Source organism: Stegostoma tigrinum, unplaced genomic scaffold (genome assembly GCF_030684315.1).
Source record: "Stegostoma tigrinum isolate sSteTig4 unplaced genomic scaffold, sSteTig4.hap1 scaffold_63, whole genome shotgun sequence".
NCBI classification, from domain to species: domain Eukaryota; kingdom Metazoa; phylum Chordata; class Chondrichthyes; order Orectolobiformes; family Stegostomatidae; genus Stegostoma; species Stegostoma tigrinum.
The window spans coordinates 2,475,446-2,499,852 of NW_026728568.1; the positions used below are offsets into that span (position 1 = coordinate 2,475,446).

Genomic DNA, 24,407 nt, shown 5'->3' on the forward strand with positions numbered 1-24,407 from the left:
CTGCATCCCATGTCCATGTGTCACTGCATCCCATGTCCATGTGTCACTGCATCCCATGTCCATGTGTCACTGCATCCCATGTCCATGTGTCACTGCATCCCATGTCCCTCAGTCACTGCATCCCATGTCCCTCAGTCACTGCTTCCCATTTCACTCAGTCACTGCTTCTCATTTCACTCAGTCACTGCTTCTCATTTCACTCAGGCACTGCATCTCATTTCACTCAGTCACTGCATCCCATTTCACTCTGCCACTTCCTCCTATTTCACTCAGTGACTGCATCACAGTTCACTCAGTGACTGCATCACAGTTCACTCAGTGACTGAATCACAGTTCACTCAGTGACTGAATCACAGTTCACTCAGTGACTGAATCACAGTTCACTCAGTGACTGAATCACAGTTCACTCAGTGACTGAATCACAGTTCACTCAGTGACAGAATCACAGTACACTCAGTGAGTGCATCATATTTCACTCAGTGACGGAATTACATTTCACTCAGTGACTGAATCACATTTCACTGAGTCACTGCGTCCCATTTCACGCAGTCACTGCATCGCATTTCACGCAGTCACTGCATCGCATTTCACGCAGTCACTGCATCGCATTTCACGCAGTCACTGCATCGCATTTCACGCAGTCACTGCATCGCATTACACTCACTCACTGCATCCCATTTCACTCAGTCACTGCATCCCATTTCACTCAGTCACTGCATCACATTTCACTCAGTCACTGCATCACATTTCACTCAGTCACTGCATCTCCCTCACCTCAGTCACTGCATCTCCCTCACCTCAGTCACCGCATCTCATTTCGATCAGTCACTGCATCCCATTTCCACCAGTTACTGCATCCCATTTCACTCAGCCACTGCATCCCATTTCACGAAGACAGTGCATCCCATTTCTCTCAGCCACTGTATCCCATTTCCCTCAGTCACTGTACTCCAAGCCCGCTCGGGCACTGCATCCATATTAACTCAGTCACTCCTTCCCAGGACCTCAGTCACTGAATCCCATGTCCCACAGTAACTGCATCCCATTTCAATCAGGCACTGCAGCTCATGACACTCAGTCACTGCATTTAATTTCCATCAGTCACTGCATCTCATTTCACTCATTAACTGCATCCCATTTCAATCAGACACTGCATCCCAATTCACTCAGACACTGCATCCCATCTCACTCAGTCACTGCATCCCATTTCCCTCAGTCACTGCATCCCATTTCCAATAGTCACTGGTTCCCGTATCTCACAGGCGCTGCATTCAATTTCCGACACTCACTGTATCCCATTTCCCATAGACACAGCATCTCCATTCCCTCAGACTCTGCATCTCATTTCAATCAGTGATTGCATCCTACTTCCCACAAATAGTGCATCCGAATTCGCTCAGTCACTGCATCTCATTTCACTTGGTCACTGCATCCCAATTCCCTCAGTCACTGCATCTCATTTCCACCAGTTACTGCATCATATTTCCATCAAACAATGCATCTCATTTCACTCTGAGACTGCATCCCATTTCAGTCAGTCACTGCATCACATTTCACTCAGTCACTGCATCACATTTCACTCGGTCACTGCATCACATTTCACTCGGTCACTGCATCCCATTTCACTCGGTCACTGCATCCCATTTCACTCGGTCACTGCATCCCATTTCACTCGGTCACTGCATCCCAATTCCCTCAGTCACTGCATCCCAATTCCCTCAGTCACTGGATCCCATGTCCGTGTGTCGCTGCATCCCATGTCCTTCAGTCACTGCATCCAATTTCACTGAGACATGCGTCCCATTTCACTCAGTGACTGCAACACATTTCACTCTGAGACTGCATCCCATTTCACTCAGTCACTGCATCCCATTTCCCTCAGTCACTGCATCCCATGTCCCACAGTCACTGCATCCCATTTCACTCAATCACTGCATCCCATTTCACTCAATCACTGCATCCCATGTCCCACAGTCACTGCATCCCATTTCCATCAGTCACTGTTTCCCGTATCTCTCAGACGCTGTATTCAATTTCCCACACTCACTGCATCCCATTCCCCTCAGTCACTGCATCCCATTTCCCTCAGTCACTGCATCCCATGTCCCTCAGTCACTGCATCCCATTGTCCTCAGTCACTGCATCCCACTTCACTCAGTCACTGCATCCCATTAACTTCAGTCGCAGGATCCCATTTCAAACAGACTCTGCATCCCATTTCCCTCAGTCACTGCATCCCATTTCCCTCAGTCACTGCTTCCCATTTCACTCAGTCACTGTCTCCCATTTCACTCAGTCACTGTCTCCCATTTCACTCAGTCACTGCATCCCAATTCCCTCAGTCACTGCATCCCATGTCCGTGCGTCACTGCATTCCATGTCCGTGCGTCACTGCATCCCATGTCCGTGCGTCACTGCATCCCATGTCCGTGTGTCACTGCATCCCATGGCTCTCAGTCACTGCATCTCATGTCCCTCAGTCACTGCATCCCATGTCCCTCAGTCACTGCATCCCATGTCCCTCAGTCACTGCATCCCATGTCCCTCAGTCAGTGCGTCCCTTTTCGGTCAGGCACTGTATCCCATTTCCCTCAGTCACTGCACCCCAAGCAGCTCGGGCACTGATTCCCTATTAACTCAGTCACTCCTTCCCAGTACCTCTGTCACTGCAGCTCATGTCACTCTGTCACTGCATCACATTTCCATCAGACAGTGCATCTCCTTTCACTCAGTCACGGCATTCCATTTCCCTCAGTCACTGCTTCCCATGTCCCTCAGTCACTGCTTCCCATTTCACTCAGTCACTGCTTCCCATTTCACTCAATCACTGCATCCCATTTCACTCAGTCACTGCATCCCATTTCTCTCAGTCACTGCATCCCATTTCTCTCAGTCACTGCATCTCCTTCACCACAGTCACTGCATCCCATTTCACGCAGTCACTGCATCACATTTCACTCAGTCACTGTTTCCCTTATCTCACAGACGCTACATTCAATTTCCCACACTCACTGCATCCCATTTCCCATCGTCACAGCATCTCCTTTCCCTCAGTCTCTGCATCGCAATTCACTCAGTGATTGCATCCCATTTCCCTCAGTCACTGCATCTCATTTCACGCGGTCAGTGCATCCCATTTCACTCAGTCACTGCATCCCATTTCACTCAGTCACTGCATCACATTTCACTCAGTCACTGCATCACATTTCACTCAGTCACTGCATCACATTTCACTCAGTCACTGCAGCCCATTTACTCAATCACTGCATCTCCTTCACCACAGTCACTGCATCACATTTCCATCAGTCACTGTTTCCCGTATCTCACAGACGATGAATTCAATTTCCCACACTCACTGCATCCCATTTCCCTCAGTCACTGCATCACATTTCCTTCAGACACTGCAGCTCATGTCACTCTGTCACTGCATCCAATTTCCATCAGTCACTGCATCCCATTTCAAGCAGTCACTGCATCCCATTTCACGCAGTCACTGCATCGCATTTCACGCAGTCACTGCATCGCATTACACTCAGTCACTGCATTCCATTTCACTCAGTCACTGCATTCCATTTCACTCAGTCACTGCATCGCATTTCACTCAGTCACTGCATCGCATTTCACTCAGTCACTGCATCACATTTCACTCCATCACTGCATCTCCCTCACCTCAGTCACCGCATCCCATTTCGATCAGTCACTGCATCCCATTTCCACCAGTTACTGCATCCATTTCACTCAACCACTGCATCCCATTTCACTAAGACAGTGCATCCCATTTCTCTCAGCCACTGTATCCCATTTCCCTCAGTCACTGTACTCCAAGCCCGCTCGGGCACTGCATCCCTATTAACTCAGTCACTCCTTCCCAGGACCTCAGTCACTGAATCCCATGTCCCACAGTAACTGCATCCCATTTCAATCAGGCACTGCAGCTCATGACACTCTGTCACTGCATTTAATTTCCATCAGTCACTGCATCCCATTTCACTCAGACACTGCATCCCATCTCACTCAGACACTGCATCCCATCTCACTCAGACACTGCATCCCATCTCACTCAGACACTGCATCCCATCTCACTCAGACACTGCATCCCATCTCACTCAGACACTGCATACCATCTCACTCAGACACTGCATACCATCTCACTCAGACACTGCATACCATCTCACTCAGACACTGCATCCCATTTCCCTCAGTCACAGCATCCCATTTCCATTAGTCACTGGTTCCCGTATCTCACAGGCGCCGCATTCAATTTCCGACACTCACTGTATCCCATTTCCGAGAGACACAGCATCTCCCTTCCCTCAGACTCTGCATCTCATTTCAATCAGTGATTGCATCCTACTTCCCACAAATACTGCATCCGATTTCGCTCAGACACTGCATCTCATTTCACTTGGTCACTGCATCCCATTTCCCTCAGTCACTGCATAGCATTTCCCTCAGTCACTGCATCTCATTTCCACCAGTTACTGCATCATATTTCCATCAAACAATGCGTCTCATTTCACTCTGAGACTGCATCCCATTTCATTCAGTCACTGCATCACATTTCACTCAGTCACTGCATCCCATTTCACTCGGTCACTGCATCCAATTTCACTCGGTCACTGCATCTCATGTCCCTCAGTCACTGCATCCCATTTCACTCAGACATGCGTCCCATTTCACTCAGTGACTGCAACACATTTCACTCAGTGACTGCAACACATTTCACTCTGAGACTGCATCCCATTTCACTCAGTTACTGCATCACATATCACTCAGTTACTGCATCACATATCACTCAGTCTTGGCATCTCATTTCCCTCAGTCACTGCATCCCATTTACCTCAGTCACTGCATCCCATTATCCTCAGTCACTGCATCGCATTTCACGCAGTCACTGCATCGCATTTCACTCAGTCACTGCATCGCATTTCACTCAGTCACTGCATCACATTTCACTCAATCACTTCATCCCATGTCCCACAGTGACTGCATCCCATTTCCATCAGTCACTGTTTCCCGTATCTCTCAGACGCTGTATTCAATTTCCCACACTCACTGCATCCCATTCCCCTCAGTCACTGCATCCCATTACCCTGAGTCACAGTATGCCATTTCCCACAGTCACTGCATCTTCTTTCCCTCAGTCACTGCATCCCATTTCCCTCAGTCACTGCCCTCCAAGTCCTTCACTCACTGCACTCCAAGTCCCTCAGTCACTGCATCCCATTTCCCTCAGTCACGGCATCCCATTTCCCTCAGTCACTGCATCCCATTTCACTCAGTCACTGCATCCCATTTCACTCAATCACTGCATCCCATTTCACTCAATCACTGCATCCCATTTCACGCAGTCACTGCATCTCCTTCACCATAGTCACTGCATCCCATTTCCATCAGTCACTGTTTCCCTTATCACACAGACGCTGCATTCAATTTCCCACACTCACTGCATCCCATTTCCCATCGTCACAGCATCTCCTTTCCCTCAGTCTCTGCATCACAATTCACTCAGTGATTGCATCCCATTTCCCTCACTCACTGCATCTCATTTCACTCGGTCAGTGCATCCCATTTCACTCAGTCACTGCATCCCATTTCACTCAGTCACTGCATCACATTTCACTCAGTCACTGCATCACATTTCACTCAGTCACTGCATCACATTTCACTCAGTCACTGCATCACATTTCACTCAGTCACTGCATCCCATTTACTCAATCACTGCATCTCCTTCACCACAGTCACTGCATCACATTTACATCAGTCACTGTTTCCCGTATCTCACAGACGATGAATTCAATTTCCCACACTCACTGCATCCCACTTCCCTCAGTCACTGCATCCCATTTCACCCAGTCACTGCATCCCATTGCACTCACTGATGCATCCCATTTCAAGCAGTCACTGCATCACATTTCATTCAGTCACTGCATCACATTTCACTCTGCCACTTCATCCTATTTCACTCAGTGACTGCATCACAGTACACTCAGTGAGTGCATCATATTTCACTCAGTGACGGAATCACAATTCACTCAGTGACTGATTCACATTTCACTGAGTCACTGCGTCCCATTTCACGCAGTCACTGCATCCCATTTCATGCAGTCACTGCATCGCATTTCACGCAGTCACTGCATTCCATTTCACGCAGTCACTGCATCCCATTTCACTCAGTCACTGCATCACATTTCACTCAGTCACTGCATCACATTTCACTCAGTCACTGCATCACATTTCACTCAGTCACTGCATCTCCTTCACCACAGTCACAGCATCCCATTTCCATCAGTCACTGGTTCCCGTATCTCACAGACGCTGCATTCAATTTCCGACACTCACTGTATCCCATTTCCCAAAGACACAGCATCTCCTTTCCCACAGTCTCTGCATCTCATTTCAATCAGTGATTGCATCCTACTTCCCAAAAATAGTGCATCCCATTTCGCTCAGTCACTGCATCTCATTTCACTCGGTCACTGCATCCCATTTCCCTCAGACACTGCATCTCATTTTCGTCAGTTACTGCATCATATTTCCATCAAACAATGCATCCCATTTTCCTCAGTCACTGCATCCCACTTCCCTCAGTCAGTGCCTCCCATTTCACACAGTCACTGCACCCCATTTCACTCAGTCACGGCAACCAATTTCACTCAGTCACTGCATCCCATTTCGCTCAGTCACTGCATCCCATTTCCGTCAGTCACTCCATCCCATTTCCGTCAGTCACTCCATCCCATTTCCGTCAGTCACAGCATCCCATTTCCCACAGATACTGCATTTCCTTTCCTTAAGTCACTGCATCCCATTTCACTCAGTCACTGCACCCCAAGCCCGCTCGGGCACTGCATCCCGATTAACTCAGTCACTCCTTCCCAGTACCTCAGTCACTGCATCGCATTTCACTCAGTCACTGCATCTCATTTCACTCAGTCACTGCATCTCATTTCACTCAGTCACTGCATCTCATTTCACTCAGTCACTGCATCCCATTTCACTCAGCCACTGCATCCTATTTCACTCAGTGACTGCATCACAGTTCACTCAGTGACTGAATCACAGTACACTCAGTGTCTGAATCACAGTACACTCAGTGAGTGCATCATATTTCACTCAGTGACGGAATCACCTTTCACTCAGTGAGTGAATCACATTTCACTGAGTCACTGCGTCCCATTTCACGCAGTCACTGCATCCCATTTCACGCAGTCACTGCATCGCATTTCACGCAGTCACTGCATCGCATTACACTCAGTCACTGCATTCCATTTCACTCAGTCACTGCATTCCATTTCACTCAGTCACTGCATCGCATTTCACTCAGTCACTGCATCGCATTTCACTCAGTCACTGCATCACATTTCACTCCATCACTGCATCTCCCTCACCTCAGTCACCGCATCTCATTTCGATCAGTCACTGCATCCCATTTCCACCAGTTACTGCATCCATTTCACTCAACCACTGCATCCCATTTCACTAAGACAGTGCATCCCATTTCTCTCAGCCACTGTATCCCATTTCCCTCAGTCACTGTACTCCAAGCCCGCTCGGGCACTGCATCCCTATTAACTCAGTCACTCCTTCCCAGGACCTCAGTCACTGAATCCCATGTCCCACAGTAACTGCATCCCATTTCAATCAGGCACTGCAGCTCATGACACTCTGTCACTGCATTTAATTTCCATCAGTCACTGCATCCCATTTCACTCAGACACTGCATCCCATCTCATTCAGACACTGCATCCCATCTCACTCAGACACTGCATCCCATCTCACTCAGACACTGCATCCCATCTCACTCAGACACTGCATCCCATCTCACTCAGACACTGCATCCCATCTCACTCAGACACTGCATCCCATCTCACTCAGACACTGCATACCATCTCACTCAGACACTGCATACCATCTCACTCAGACACTGCATACCATCTCACTCAGTCACAGCATCCCATTTCCATTAGTCACTGGTTCCCGTATCTCACAGGCGCCGCATTCAATTTCCGACACTCACTGTATCCCATTTCCGAGAGACACAGCATCTCCCTTCCCTCAGACTCTGCATCTCATTTCAATCAGTGATTGCATCCTACTTCCCACAAATACTGCATCCGATTTCGCTCAGACACTGCATCTCATTTCACTTGGTCACTGCATCCCATTTCCCTCAGTCACTGCATAGCATTTCCCCCAGTCACTGCATCTCATTTCCACCAGTTACTGCATCATATTTCCATCAAACAATGCGTCTCATTTCACTCTGAGACTGCATCCCATTTCATTCAGTCACTGCATCACATTTCACTCAGTCACTGCATCCCATTTCACTCGGTCACTGCATCCAATTTCACTCGGTCACTGCATCTCATGTCCCTCAGTCACTGCATCCCATTTCACTCAGACATGCGTCCCATTTCACTCAGTGACTGCAACACATTTCACTCAGTGACTGCAACACATTTCACTCTGAGACTGCATCCCATTTCACTCAGTTACTGCATCACATATCACTCAGTCTTGGCATCTCATTTCCCTCAGTCACTGCATCCCATTTACCTCAGTCACTGCATCCCATTATTCTCAGTCACTGCATCGCATTTCACTCAGTCACTGCATCGCATTTCACTCAGTCACTGCATCGCATTTCACTCAGTCACTGCATCACATTTCACTCAATCACTGCATCCCATGTCCCACATTCACTGCATCCCATTTCCATCAGTCACTGTTTCCCGTATCTCTCAGACGCTGTATTCAATTTCCCACACTCACTGCATCCCATTCCCCTCAGTCACTGCATCCCATTACCCTGAGTCACAGTATGCCATTTCCCACAGTCACTGCATCTTCTTTCCCTCAGTCACTGCATCCCATTTCCCTCAGTCACTGCCCTCCAAGTCCTTCACTCACTGCACTCCAAGTCCCTCAGTCACTGCATCCCATGTCCCTCAGTCACTGCATCCCATGTCCCTCAGTCACTGCATCCCATTGTCCTCAGTCACTGCATCCCACTTCACTCAGTCACTGCATCCCATTTCCCTCAGTCACTGCATCCCATGTCCCTCAGTCACTGCATCCCATGTCCCTCAGTCACTGCATCCGATTGCCCTCAGTCGCTGCATCCCATTGCCCTCAGTCGCTGCATCCCATTGTCCTCAGTCACTGCATCCCACTTCACTCAGTCACTGCATCCCATTTCACTCAGTCACTGCATCCCATTTCACTCAGTCACTGCATCCCATTTCACTCAGTCACTGCATCCCATTAACTTCAGTCGCAGAATCCCATTTCAAACAGACACTGCATCCCATTTCCGTCAGTCACTGCATCCCATTTCCCTCAGTCACTGCATACCATTTCCATCAGTCACTGCATCCCAGTTCACTCAGTCTTGGCATCTCATTTCCCTCAGTCACTGCATCCCATTTCCCTCAGTCACTGCATCCCATTTCACTCAGTCACTGCATCCCATTTCACTCAGTCACTGCATCGCATTTCACTCAGTCACTGCATCGCATTTCACTCAGTCACTGCATCCCCTTTCACTCAGTGACTGCAACACATTTCACTCACTGATTGCATCCCATTTCCCTCAGTCACTGCATCTCATTTCACTCAGTCACTGCATCCCATTACCCTGAGTCAAAGTATGTCATTTCCCACAGTCACTGCATCTCCTTTCCCTCAGTCACTGCATCCCATTTCCCTCAGTCACTGCACTCCAAGTCCCTCAGTCACTGCACCGCAAGTCCATCAGTCACTGCATCCCATTACCCTCAGTCACTGCATCCCATGTCCCTCAGTCACTGCATCCCATTGTCCTCAGTCACTGCATCCCGCTTCCCTCAGTCACTGCATCCCATGTCCCTCAGTCACTGCATCCCATGTCCCTCAGTCACTGCATCCCATGTCCCTCAGTCACTGCATCCAATGGCCCTCAGTCGCTGCATCCCATTGTCCTCAGTCACTGCAACCCACTTCACTCAGTCACTGCATCCCATTTCCCTCAGTCACTGCATCCCATGTCCCTCAGTCACTGCATCCCATGTCCCTCAGTCACTGCATCCCATGTCCCTCAGTCACTGCATCCCATTGCCCTCAGTCGCTGCATCCCATTGTCCTCAGTCACTGCATCCCACTTCACTCAGTCACTGCATCCCATTTCACTCAGTCACTGCATCCCATTAACTTCAGTCGCAGGATCCCATTTCAAACAGACACTGCATCCCATTTCCGTCAGTCACTGCATCCCATTTCCCTCAGTCACTGCATCCCAGTTCACTCAGTCTTGGCATCTTATTTCCCTCAGTCACTGCATCCCATTTCCCTCAGTCACTGCATCGCATTTCACTCAGTCACTGCATCGCATTTCACTCAGTCACTGCATCGCATTTCACTCAGTCACTGCATCGCATTTCACTCAGTGACTGCAACACATTTCACTCACTGACTGCATCCCATTTCCCTCAGTCACTGCATCTCATTTCACTCAGTCACTGCATCCCATTTCACTCAATCACTGCATCCCATTTCCAACAGTCACTGCAGCCCATTTCACTCAGTCACTGCATCGCATTTCACTCAGTCACTGCATCACATTTCACTCAGTCACTGCATCCCATGTCCCACAGTCACTGCATCCCATTTTCATCAGTCACTGTTACCCGTATCTCTCAGACGCAGTGACTGATGGAAAGGAGATGCAGTTACTGATTGAAATTGGATGCAGTGACTGAGTGAAATGGGATTGCCGTGACTGTGGAAAGGAGCTGCAGTGACTGAGGAAATGGGACGCGGTGACGCATGGAAATGGGATGCTCTGACTGAGTGTAAAGTGAAGCATTGAGTGAAATGGGATGCAGTGGCTGTGTGAAATGGGATGCAGTGGCTGTGTGAAATGGGATGCAGTGACTGGTGGAAATGAGATGCACTGACTTAGGGAAAGGAAATGCAGTGTCTGTGGGAAATGGGATGCTGCGACTGAGGGTCATGGGATGCAGTGACTGATGGAAATGGATGCAGTGACTGAGTGAACTGGGATGCAGTGACTGAGTGAAATGCGATGCAGTGACTGAGGTACTGGGAATGAGTGACTGAATTAATAGGGATGCAGTGCCCGTGCGGGCTTGGGGTGCAGTGACTTAGGGAAATGTGATACAGTGCCTGAGTGAAATGTGACGCACTGACTGAGTGGAATGGGATGCAGTGACTGCGTGAAATGGGATGCAGTGAATGAGTGAAATGAGATGCAGTGTCTGATGGAAATGGGATGCAGTGACAGAGTGACATGAGCTGCAGTGTCTGATGGAAATGTGACGCAGTAACTGAATGAAATGGGATGCAGTGACTGAGGTACTGGGTAGGAGTGACTGAGGGACCATGGGATGCAGTGACTGAGGGACATGGGATGCAGTGACTGAGGGAAGGAGAGCCCTCTGATGAAGGGTCTAGGCCCGAAACGTCAGCTTTTGTGCTCCTGAGATGCTGCTTGGCCTGCTGTGTTCATCCAGCCTCACATTTTATTATCTTGGAATACTGCGTCCAGTTCTGGGCGCCCTATTATAGGAAAGATGTGGATGCTTTGGAGAGGGTTCAGAGGAGGTTTACCAGGATGCTGCCTGGACTGGAGGGCTTATCTTATGAAGAGAGGTTGACTGAGCTCGGTCTCTTTTCATTGGAGAAAAGGAGGAGGAGAGGGGACCTAATTGAGGTGTACAAGATAATGAGAGGCATAGATAGAGTTGATAGCCAGAGACTATTTCCCAGGGCAGAAATGGCTAGCACGAGGGGTCATAGTTTTAAGCTGGTTGGTGGAAAGTATAGAGGGGATGTCAGAGGCAGGTTCTTTACGCAGAGAGTTGTGAGAGCATGGAATGCGTTGCCAGCAGCAGTTGTGGAAGCAAGGTCATTGGGGTCATTTAAGAGACTGCTGGACATGTATATGGTCACAGAAATTTGAGGGCGCATACATGAGGATCAATGGTCGGCACAACATTGTGGGCTGAAGGGCCTGTTCTGTGCTGTACTGTTCTATGTTCTATGTTCTATGTTCTACGTTCTACGAAAGCAACCGATAATAGATTCTTAAACCAGTAGCGATCACAAACCAATGAACCTGGTTCACCCTCTCGGTCCCTGATTCTGGCTTCAATTCACCCTGTCTCAAAAAAAATGCTTATGAACGATCAGGCAAAAAAAGCAAGCAAATGGCACCTCTTACCCTCTGCAGTGACTTACCGCATTGCCACCAACTTCCCCAAAATATATATTCACTTGGTGCATTTCACTCGAGATGTGATCTCTTCTTCCAGAACGTGCAAAGCATACTGATCCATAGCAATATACTCCCTTCAAAACCTCAGCTCTCAGCTTATTACTTTTGAGAACATTCTCAATGCTTTCTCCAAGTCCAAACACAACACATTTATTGGTTTTCCTCTATTAATTCTCCTCCCAAAACTTCCTCCAAAAACCCAAACAAATTAGCCAGACATAATTTCTCTTTCATCAGGCTATGCTGATTCTGTTTGATTAGATTATGATTTTCCAAATGTCCTGCTATTATTTTCTTCATAGTTGATTGCCACATATTTCCAACAATAGATGATAGGCTGGTTCGGTTGTAGTTATGTTCTTTTTGCCTCTCTCCTTTTTAAATAGGGACATCACATCAGCATTTTTCCAGCCCTCAGATGCTTCTCGAGAATCTGAACCTTTTTGGGAAATTACAGTCAATGCATATAACGACTCTGAAGCTCATTGTTTAGAATCTTAGAAAGTAAACCATCACGGCAAAGAGTCCAATCTGCTTTCACTCCATTAGATTGTCTACTGCTACTTCTCTCATGGTAGTGATGCTGTGGTAGTGATGTGTTTAATTCCTCCCTGTATTCTTTAGTAATAAGGGGATCCTTGAAGTATCTTCCACTGTAAAGGCTCCCCTTTTCTCATTGTCATTGTTCCTTGATTTAAAAATTAACCTGGCCATCTCAGCCGAGCATATAATTAATGGCATTACCTCTAAAACCTTCTCTGCTAAAGTGTTCAATAGATTGCTACAACCTGAAAGAAGTAATTCTTCCCCTAAATTAATCGGCAACCAATTTGAAAATGTGGCCTCTGGTTGTAAAATCTTTCACTATATTAAGGGAGTGCTGCACTGTCACTGGAGGCCCCAAACCCCACCTCTTCCTCCGGTACATTGATGACTGTATCGGCACCGCCTCTTGCTCTCCAGAGGAGCTCGAACAGTTCATCCACTTCACCAACACCTTCCACCCCAACCTTCAGTTCACCTGCGCCATCTCCAGCACATCGCTCACCTTCCTGGACCTCTCAGTCTCCATTTCAGGCAACCAGCTTGTAACTGATGTCCATTTCAAGCCCACCAACTCCCACAGCTACCTCGAATACACCTCCTCCCACCCACCATCCTGCAAAAATTCCATCCCCTATTCCCAATTCCTCCGCCTCCGCCGCTTCTGCTCCCATGATAAGACATTCCACTCCCGCACATCCCAGATGTCCAAGTTCTTCAAGGACCGCAACGTTCCCCCCACAGTGATCGAGAACGCCCTTGACCGCATCTCCCATATTTCCCGCAACACATCCCTCACACCCCGCCCCCGCCACAACCGCCCCAAGAGGATCCCCCTCGTTCTCACACACCACCCCACCAACCTCCGGATACAACGCATCATCCTCTGACACTTCCACCATCTACAATCCGACCCCACCACCCAAGACATTTTTCCATCCCCACCCCTGTCTGCTTTCCAGAGAGACCACTCTCTCCATGACTCCCTTGTTCGCTCCACACTGCCCTCCAACCCCACCACCTTCCCCTGCAACCGCAGGAAATGCTACACTTGCCCCCACACCACCTCCCTCACCCCTATCCCAGGCCCGAAAATGACATTCCACATTAAGCAGAGGTTCATCTGCACATCTGCCAAAGTGGTATACTGCATCCACTGTACCCGGTGTGGCTTCCTCTACATTGGGGAAACCAAGCGGAGGCTTGGCGACCGCTTTGCAGAACACCTCCGCTCAGTTCGCAACAAACAACTGCACCTCCCAGTCGCAAACTATTACCACTCCCCCTCCCATTCTTTACATGACATGTCCATCATGGGCCTCCTGCAGTGCCGCAATGATGCCACCCGAAGGTTGCAGGAACAGCAACTCATATTCCGCCTGGGAACCCTGCAGCATAATGGTATCAACGTGGACTTCACCAGTTTCAAAATCTCTCCCACCGCATCCCTAAACCAGCCCAATTCGTCCCCTTCCCCCACTGCACCACACAACCAGCCCAGCTCTTCCCCTTCACCCACTGCATCCCAAAACCAGTCCAACCTGTCTCTGCCTCCCTCACCTGTTCTTCCTCTCACCCATCCCTTCCTCCCACCCCTAGCCGCACCCCCATCTCCCTACTAACCTCATCCGACCTCCTTGACCTGTCCGTCTTCCCTGGACTGACCTATCCCCTCCCTACCTCCCCACCGAAACTCTCCTCTCCACCTATCTTCTTTTCTCTCCATCTTCGGTCCGCCTCCCCCTCTCTCCCTATTTATTCCAGAACCCTCACCCCATCCCCCTCTCTGATGAAGGGTCTAGGCCCGAAACGTCAGCTTTTGTGCTCCTGAGATGCTGCTTGGCCTGCTGTGTTCATCCAGCCTCACATTTTGTCATCTTGGATTCTCCAGCATCTGCAGTTCCCATTATCTATGGTGATTCTGTTTGATTAGATTCTGATTTTCCAAATGTCCTGCTATTATTTTCTTCATAGTTGATTGCCACATATTTCCAACAATAGATGTTACGTTGTTTCGATTGTAGTTATCTTCTTTTTGCCTCTCTCCTTTTTAAATAGGGATGTCACATTGGCAGTTTTCCAGCCCTCAGATGCTTCTCCAGAATCTAAACCTTTTTGGGAAATTACAATCAATGCATACACCGACTCTGAAGCTCATTGTTGAGAATCTTAGAAAGTAAACCATCACGGCAAAGAGTCTAATCTGCTTTCACTCCATTAGATTGTCTACTGCTACTTCTCTCATGGTAGTGATGGCGTTGTAGTGACGGGCTTAATTCCTCCCTGTATTCTTTCGTAATAAGGGGATCCTTGAAGTATCTTCCACTGTAAAGACTGCCCTTTTCTCATTATCACTGATAATGGGAACTGCAGATGCTGGAGAATCCAAGATAACCAAGTGTGAAGCTGGATGAACAGAGCAGGCCAAGTAGCATCTCAGGAGCACAAAAGCTGACGTTTCAGGCCGAGACCCTTTTCTCATTATCATTGTTTCTTGATTTAAAAATTAACCTGGCCGTTACAGCCTAGCATATGATTAAGGGCATTACCTCTAAAATCTTCTTGGCTCAAGTGTTCAATAAATTGCTACAACCTGAAAGAAGTAATTCTTCCCTGAATTAATGGGCAACCAATTTGAAAATGTGGCCTCTGATCGTAAAATGTTTCACAAATGGGAGTAATCTCTACGGATATACACTATCAAGCCTCTTCAGAATCTTACCTGTTGAAAAAATAAGATCTTTTTCAATCTTATAAACTCCAATGAATGTAGTCCCACCCTGCCCAACTTTCATAAGCATAGCAATCCCCTACGCCATTTCCGAAATCAACCCAGTCAACATGAGGTGTACGGCCTCCGCAGCACTCGCTCTGTGGCCGTACATGACTTGTAAGTTACCATCCTGCTGCTACTTCTCGACTTCTATTTGTGATGCAGTCCTCTGTCCATCCTAACATACTACTCTGGAACACATGGGCTCTTTTCTTTTGAGACACCTTATCAGCTGTACCTTATCAAATGCTTTGTTGAAATCTCAATGTACTACATCAACTGGTGGTCCTTCATCAGTAATGTTTGTTTCCTTCTCAAAGCACTGTAGCAAGTTTGTCAAGTATTACTTCTCCTTTATGAAAGGATGTTAACTCTGTAGGATGTTAGAGCACACTCAGTACCGTGTTATTTCATCTTTCATTGCAGGCATGAACATCTACCCAGGTTGACCTAAACTGGCAATACTGGCTTACTATTTTGTCGAAGTATCTTTGTAATAATGGTGTTATGTTCACAATCTTTCAATCCTCTGAGAATTTTCCACAATCTAAGGATTCTTGGAACATTATCATCAGTGCCTCCATTGTAGCTGTCGCTGCATTGTTCAACATGAGAGGATACAACTCATCACACCCCCTGGATATTTTCTCTCCTGATTGGAGTCATGTTTGGAATTCTGTGCAGTGACATTCACTTTTAACAGTTTGCTAAATACTACCAGGAACAGAAATTGTGATCCAGGTGCAACTAAACTAAAGCTTTCAGCACGGAAGAAAGTCTTTCAATTCATTATGAACCTAATAACTCCTGAAAAGGGCAATACAATTTGCCTCAGTCCATAAAGTTCTTTCTCGAACATGCTGAGATGTATTATCTGTGTTTCTTCAAATTTACCACAGATTCTGTTTCAATCACCCTTTCAGCAATACGCATGACAACAATTTGGCATTCTTCGTCCCCCTGTAGCTTCCGTTGCACATGTGCATTGTTAGCTGATTATTTGTTTGTGTGCCTGCTTTATTGCTCAAATGGGTCAAGGTAAGTTGGTGTTCTTTTGTCATCAAAACTATTGCCTCCTCACTCTCCTCTTCCTTGTTTTATCCCTCTGCTGGAATATTTAATTTGTCGACATATCTGAAATATGTTGTTGAATGGTGATAATAAACTCATATTCCACTTGGGAACCCTGCAGCCCAATGGCATCAATGCGGACTTCACCAGCTTCAAAATCTCCCCTTCCCCCAACGCATCCCAAAACCAGCCCAGTTCGTCCCCTCCCCCCACTGCACCACACAACCAGCCCAGCTCTTCCCCTCCACGCACTGCATCCTAAAACCAGTTCAACCTGTCTCTGCCTCCCTAACCTGTTTATCCTCTCACCCATCCCTTCCTCCCACCCCAAGCCGCACCTCCATCTACTACCTACTAACCTCATCCCACCTCCTTGACCTGTCCGTCTTCCCTGGACTGACCTATCCCCTCCCTACCTCCCCACCTATACTCTCCTCTCCACCTATCTTCTTTTCTCTCCATCTTCGGTCCGCCTCTCCCTCTCTCCCTATTTATTCCAGAACCCTCACCCCATCCCCCTCTCTGATGAAGGGTCTAGGCCTGAAACGTCAGCTTTTGTGCTCCTGAGATGCTGCTTGGCCTGCTGTGTTCATCCACCCTCACATTTCACTATGTTAGAACATAGAACATAGAACATAGAACAGTACAGCACAGAACAGGCCCTTCAGCCCACAATGTTGTGCCGACCATTGATCCTCATGTATGCACCCTCAAATTTCTGTGACCATATACATGTCCAGCAGTCTCTTAAATGACCCCAATGACCTTGCTTCCACAACTGCTGCTGGCAACGCATTCCATGCTCTCACAACTCTCTGCGTAAAGAACCTGCCTCTGACATCCCCTCTATACTTTCCACCAACCAGCTTAAAACTATGACCCCTCGTGCTAGCCATGTTGTTGAATGGATTGGGTTTTGTGCCATTTCATCCCCCATAGACCATCTACCAAGACTGTTGCTTGTTCTAACAGTTATTAACTTGCAGAGTGGAAAATGCAGTTTGAAAGAAATGGAACGTTATTGATGAAGAAGTTGATGCATAAATTGCTGTGATCTTCCAAACAACAAACTCACCTTCAATTCTTTCTCAGTCAGAGCATTATGCCGGCGCAAATGAATCGTGTTCTCAATGGGACTTCCAAAAACATGGAATTGAATTTGCATATTGATTTCTTCTTCCCTCTTCAGAAATGCAATGTCGCATCGTGATGAAACTTCCAAGGCAATGATTGTGTCCTTCAATGAAGGGAAAAGTGACTTTTAGATTCATGGAAATATTTCAGTACTTCCATATACATGAAAGGCAAACATTCTCCCTGCATGCTGACCCAACTCCACAAGACTAGGGCATGACCCAGTCTCATTTTATCGTATCTTTCTGATTTTACGTGCCACGGGATCATCATTGCAGTGTAACAGAAATGTTGATCATGGAAATTTATCACCGTTTTCATAAATAATGGCAAATTTTCAACACCTTGCAAGTCTATGCAGGCTCAATCTTGCCTGCTGCACAAAGATATTCTTACACTGCTTTCAATGTTAGGGCTCAAACAAAACACAATCATTACACAAATGCATCAACACACTACTTTCAATAGGATCTGGCGCAGGCTTGGGGGGCCCAAGGGCCTGTTCCTGTGCTGTAATTTTCTTTGTTCTTTGACAGGATAAAAAGGAAAAGGGAGGTGTATAACAGTCATCAAGGGAACAAGAGTCCCTGTAGACGCACTAACGTCAACCAGGCCAACATCCCCAGCACTGAGGCACTGACCATCCTCGATCAGCTACAATGGGCTGGACACTTCATCTGTATGACTGACACGAGACTCTCCGCATGTTCTCATCCCAGCTTCAAAACAGCAGGCGAGACCCAGATGTGCAGAGGAAGCACTCGGTGATAAACTCAAGGCCTCAATGGTGAAGTGCAACATTCCTGCAGACACCTGGGAGTCGCCAGCCTAAGACGGTCCAAAGCCTGAAGAGCACCTGGGAAGGCATCAAACACCTCGAGGCTTGCCTTTGGAAGCAGTGGGAGCCATGCAGCCACACCAACACCTCCCTCACCCCTTCCCACGACTGCCTTCTGCCCCGAGTGCAACAGAGCCTACGGTAGCTGCATCGGTCTGTACAGCCGCCGATCAATTCAGCCTGAGAGTGGGAGAGTGTCAGAGTGTCATCCATATCTGCGAGAAAGCACCATGATCATGATGTATAGTGTGCAGGGGCATCTCGTCATAGCAATTCAGAGAACAAATACAGGGCAACAGAACACTGGTGACCAAGATTAGGATGAGGGAGAATCTCAAAATCTTCTACAAGTGTCTCAGAGGGAAAGAGAAAACCCAGGGAAAACCAAGTCTCATTAGGGATGAAGAGGCAAATCAATGGTTTGAACTGGAGAGCAATTGTCAGGTGTTAAATGAGAACTTCACATCAGCTTTTACATGTGAGAAGGAGCACACAATTCCCGAGCAGAATTAACAGAGACTGGGGAGATGTTAGGTGTTTTGGTGAATTTAAAATTGGACAAATCCCAGGTTTGGATGAGGTGTATGCCAAGATGCCCAGGGACATGAGAGAAAAAATTCCACTCGCCCTCATACAGAGCTTTCACAAGTACCAAGGGACTGGAGAACAGGGAACATAGTTCCACTTATCAAAATGCGTGACAAACATAAAGCAGAGTATTACAGACCGGTGAGTATCACATCAGTAGATCGGAAAATATTGGAGATATTCTGAACGGCAGACTTAATTTTCTTTGAAAGAAGCAGGGTTTGATCAGCGACGGTCAGCATAGCTTTGTCAGACGGAGGTCATGCCTCACAAACCTAGATGATCCTTTCAAAGAGGTGACGGAGTGTGCAGAAGGGAGTTGATGTGGTGAAAATAGATTTCAGCAAAGACTTGGACAGGGTCCCAAATGGGAGCGTGGCAAAGAAGGTAAAGCTCATGGGGTCCAGGAAAATACAGCAAGTTGAATCCACAGTTACAGATTGGTCAAATGGGCAGGTCAGTGGTAGATGGAATGTTAACCCTGATCAGTCAGGTAATGCAATTTGGACAAACGAACAAGGCAAGGAATCATTCAAAGAAATGCCAAGACACGAGGAAGGTCAGAGGAATGGTGTGATCTTGGGGTACTCGTCCACAGATTCCTGAACATGGAATGGCAGCTTAAAAGGACAGTTCAGAAAGCATATGGCTCAAGAGCTGTACAGGACTTTGGTTAGGCCCCAACTGAAGTGCTCAGTGCAGTTCTTGTCTCTCCATTATAGAAAGGAGGTGTTTGCATTTGAGCATGTGTGGAGGACATTCATCAGGATGTTCTGAGGGGGTGAAGCATTTTAACTCTTGGGAGAGTCTGGATAAGTTTGTGTTAGTAATAACTGCCAATGGTGGAGTCTGAGATCACACAGTGTGGAGCTGGAGGAACACTGCAGGCCAGGCAGCATCACTGTTGCCGATCTCTGATTAAGGGTCTAGGCCTGAAACATCAGCTTTTGCGCTCCTGAGATGCTGCTTGGCCTGTTGTGTTCAGCCAGCTCCACACTATGTTCTCTTGGATTCTCCAGCATCTGCAGTTTCCATTGTCTCTAGCATCACTGTTTTATCTGGATAAGGTTGGATTGTTTTCTTTCGAGTAGAGAAGGTTGAAGGAGGTCCTGAAAAAATTGTTTGGATTATTATGGGTATAGGCGAGGTAAAAAGAAGGTCCATAATGGGGTCGGTGGCGGGGGGCGGTGGTGGTAGAGGAAGAGATACGTACATTTAAGCTAAAAGCTCAGAAGGAATTTCAGGTAAGAAAAGACACCCAGAAGGTGCTGGGTGTTTGGAATTCATTGTCTGGGACTTTAGTTGAGGTGGTGGATAATCTTTTCACATTAAAGAAAAAGGGTTGGTACAGCACTTAAAATGAAATAACATTCAAGGCAATTGGCCTATTGCTGGATCATGAGGCGAATGTCAACTTAGTGTGGCTTCAGTGGTTACAGACACAATGGAATGAAGTGCTTGTTCAATTCTGTAGAATTCTCTGATTCTGGAGCAGGGGACAGTGAGTGGACAGCACGGGACAGTTCACCTATCTTCTCCTTTATCCATCTTCTATCTGCCTCCTGACTTCTCCCTATTTTTTACAGAATCCCCTTCTCCCCCGGTTTTCAAGAAGGGTCTCAATCTGAAACGTCAGCTTTCTTCCTTCTCTGATGCTGCTCGGCCCGCTGTGTTCATCCAGTTCCACACCTTGTTCTCTCAGATTCTCCTCCTACCTCTGAGGAAACTTCCTTGTTTTTGCACCGAAACTGTGGTGAGAATGTGGAATGCACCGACTGTGTGGGTGGTAGAGTCAGAAACCGTGATAACATTTAACAAGTCTGTGATTGGGCATTTGCGATGCCAAGGCATACAAGGCTCTGGGTCAAGTGCTGGGAAATGTGATGAGAATAGTTCGGGACTTGCATCTTGTGAGGGCACATACAATTTGCTGAAGGGTCTGTTCCATTGCCATAGCACTCTATTATGCTGTCCCTCAATGATGCTATGACAACTAAGTGAAGGTTTACAGAAACAGGTACTTTTCAAGGACAATGCCAAAAGGAAAACTGATGCACAGACAAAGTGCACGTAAGAATTTAACCAAGGATTAACACCACTGAAGAACTGGAATTTGTGCCAATGCACCCAACCTGCAGATGAAAATGCAGTGTCCAGTTTGATTGCAAACTGCAACAACCACCAGTTAGTAACATGATCAATGGAAATATCTGAATGCCTGTTCTTGTGATCTCAAGCATTTACCTGCATCGAGTGAAATCCACCACCATAGTTCTGTTGCATCGTTAGCCGCCTCGCAATCCATGTTGCGTAGTCAACATCATTCCTTGACAATGCTTGAAGCAAGGCATAAGCAGTGGTTTCCACAGTCATCGCAGAAGCCTGTGCTGCTTCAATTGGATACGGCTTCTCGTCCTCCAACAATGGAGGCTTTCCAGTTACCAACATCACAATCTGTCATTTGACAATGGGATTAGCTGAGAATAAAGTTGACATCATATAGATTTTTGTTTGCATTTCAACAACACAACAATGGTTTTGCTGGTCAAGATCCAGCATTATCTCACCACTGATGTCGATAACATTCTCCATACTTCCCGCTCAGTGATGGGTCCTTTTGTTTGGGAAAAATAGGCACCTTCGAATGCAAATGAATCAAGATGAGCTTTAGTTTCTCATCAGGCTACATGGCAGTTATTACAAGATGTTATGAACAAAAGGTGTAGGAGCAGATGAAACCATTCATAGCATCAGTCTGGATGATCTTCTTGCCCTCATCCTGAGGAGGCATCACAGATCTTAACTTACACGCAATTCAAATTATTTCACGCAATGACAAGACTGAATGTTCTGGATACTGCAAATGCCATGGCACCTGGCAGTATCCCACAAACTGTATTGGAACAATGTGCCCCAAGGTCACCACACCAACAGTAAATGTTTTCCAGTCCATTTTTAAACACTCGCGACACTCACATTTCAGAGAAAGATGACCTATCACGCAATCGGCAGACAAATTGTCCTGACCAATTATGACCTCAATGTATTCTCAAGCATCAGCAAAGTAATGCAACATCTGGATGACAGTGCTGTCAAACAGCTGCACACGAAGGTTCAGTTCACTTTTCATCATGCCACACTTCTCGTAACCTCGTTCGGGATTTACCACAAATATGATCAGAGATCCTGAGCTTGAAAAGGAAGGAAAGTGCAAACTGTCATTTCCACCAAGGCAAGTTCTGATTGAATGTGGTGTGAAGCAGAGGAATAGAAAATTGAGTCAGTGGCATTCACGGGATATCTGCACTGGCTGAAGTCATGTCTTCATTTGAGCCAAAGTGCAGACATGAATGTTCATTGAATATTGTCCAGGTGTCCAGCAGAATTCATGACTTTTCCAACAGTGAAGTCAACGATGAGAAAAAACAGTGAGACTTGGACAACGATCAGGCTTGGCCTGATAAAGGATAAGTAACATTTGCACCATACAAGTGCGAAGCAGCAATCAGCTCCAACCAGAGAGAATATGACCATATCACAAAATTCCATGTCCTTACCCTAACTGGGTCAGTTATATAATCAGCAGTAGCCAGGTCCGTGGTACAAACCGCCCTGCTGTGGAAGAGGGTCAGGAAAATCCAAGTGAGTGATCGTGGTTGGAGACTCATTCGTTGGGGGCAGAGTTTCTGTAGCCACATTTGAGACACCAGGGCTGTGTGTTGCTTCCCTGGTACCAAGGTCAAGGACATCTCTGAGTGGCTGCAACAAATGAATGCATTGGTTAAGGAGCTGGTACTGGGCTAGGCTTTCAGGTTCATGGATAATTGCGACTGCTTCCTGGGCAAGGGGTGACGTGTGTAAGAGGGATGGCTTGCACCTAAACTGAACGGGAACAAATACCCTCACAGGGAGGTTTGCAAGTGCTACTTGGGAGGATTTAAAGACTGGCAGGCAGCTGGGAACCAGAGCAGCAGGTCAGCAAGTAGATGAATTGATGGCAGGTCCATGTTAGGGCCAATAAATCAGAAAAGAATGGCAGTCAGAGACAGGTACATGAACATGATGGCACGAACAAGCTGAAGTATGTTTATTTCACTGCAAGGAGTATGACAGGTAAGGCAGATGAGCATAGAGCCTGGATCAGTACATGGGTCTCTGATGTTGAGGCTATTACAGGGGCTTGGTTGAGACAGAGACAGGACTGGCTGCTCAATGTTCCAGGGTTTCATTGTTTTAGACAAGATAGAGGGGAAGATAAAAGAAGGAGGTGCACTCCTAACCTGTGGGAAATGTTAAATCTGCACCTGGAGAGGACATTCTGGAGGGCTTGCCCACTGAGGTAATAGAGGTAGCGTTCAAAAATAAGATAGACACAATCACTCTGATCAGATTAAACTAATAGCCTGCTCCCCTGTTGCCACTGACACACTGAGGAACAAATATGTAGGCAGCTTTTGAAACGATGCAATAAGTCAGAGTTGTCACAGTCAGTGAATTTAACCTCCCCGGTATTGACTGGGACTCCCTTACAACAAGAGTTTAAACGAGGCTGAATGAACACAGCAGGCCAAGCAGCATCTCAGGAGCACAAAAGCTGACGTTTCGGGCCGAGACCCTTCATCAGTGAGGGGGATGGGGTGAGGGAACTGGAATAAATAGGGAGAGAGAGGGAGGCGGACCGAAGATGGAGAGTAAAGAAGATAGGTGGAGAGAGCATAGGTGGGGAGGTAGGGAGGGGATAGGTCAGTCCAGGGAAGACGGACAGGTCAAGGAGGTGGGATGAGGTGAGTAGGTAGATGGGGGTGCGGCTTGGGGTGGGAGGAAGGGATGGGTGAGAGGAAGAACCGGTTAGGGAGGCAGAGACAGGTTGGACTGGTTTTGGGATGCAGTGGGTTGGGGGGGAAGAGCTGGGCTGGTTGTGTGGTGCAGTGGGGGGAGGGGACGAACTGGGCTGGTTTAGGGATGCAGTAGGGGAAGGGGAGATTTTGAAACTGGTGAAGTCCACATTGGTACCATTAGGCTGCAGAGTTCCCAGGCGGAATATGAGTTGCTGTTCCTGCAACCTTCGGGTGGCATCATTGTGGCACTGCAGGAGGCCCATGATGGACATGTCATCTAGAGAATGGGAGGGGGAGTGGAAATGGTTTGCGACTGGGAGGTGCAGTTGTTTGTTGCGAACT

The 24,407-nt window shown here is 47.3% G+C and overlaps 1 protein-coding gene across 3 annotated transcripts in view; it reads right to left on the minus strand.

Annotated features, from left to right (window-relative positions):
* Positions 1 to 24,407, minus strand: part of LOC132209039 (uncharacterized) — a 324,143-nt gene that overhangs the window by 287,908 nt on the left and 11,828 nt on the right. For 2 of the 3 annotated variants that reach the window (XR_009445108.1, XR_009445107.1), the window contains exons 1-2: positions 21,472 to 21,762; positions 17,743 to 17,904 (exon numbers count right to left, since the gene is read on the minus strand). Coding sequence is in view for 1 of the 3 variants with exons in the window: in XM_059644250.1 (XP_059500233.1) it covers positions 17,743 to 17,904; positions 21,472 to 21,675 (366 nt within the window). In the remaining 2 variants the exon portion in view is untranslated. Of the gene's footprint in view, positions 1 to 17,742; positions 17,905 to 21,471; positions 21,763 to 24,407 lie in introns of those variants that run through there. The other variant, XM_059644250.1, reaches the window with a different exon arrangement.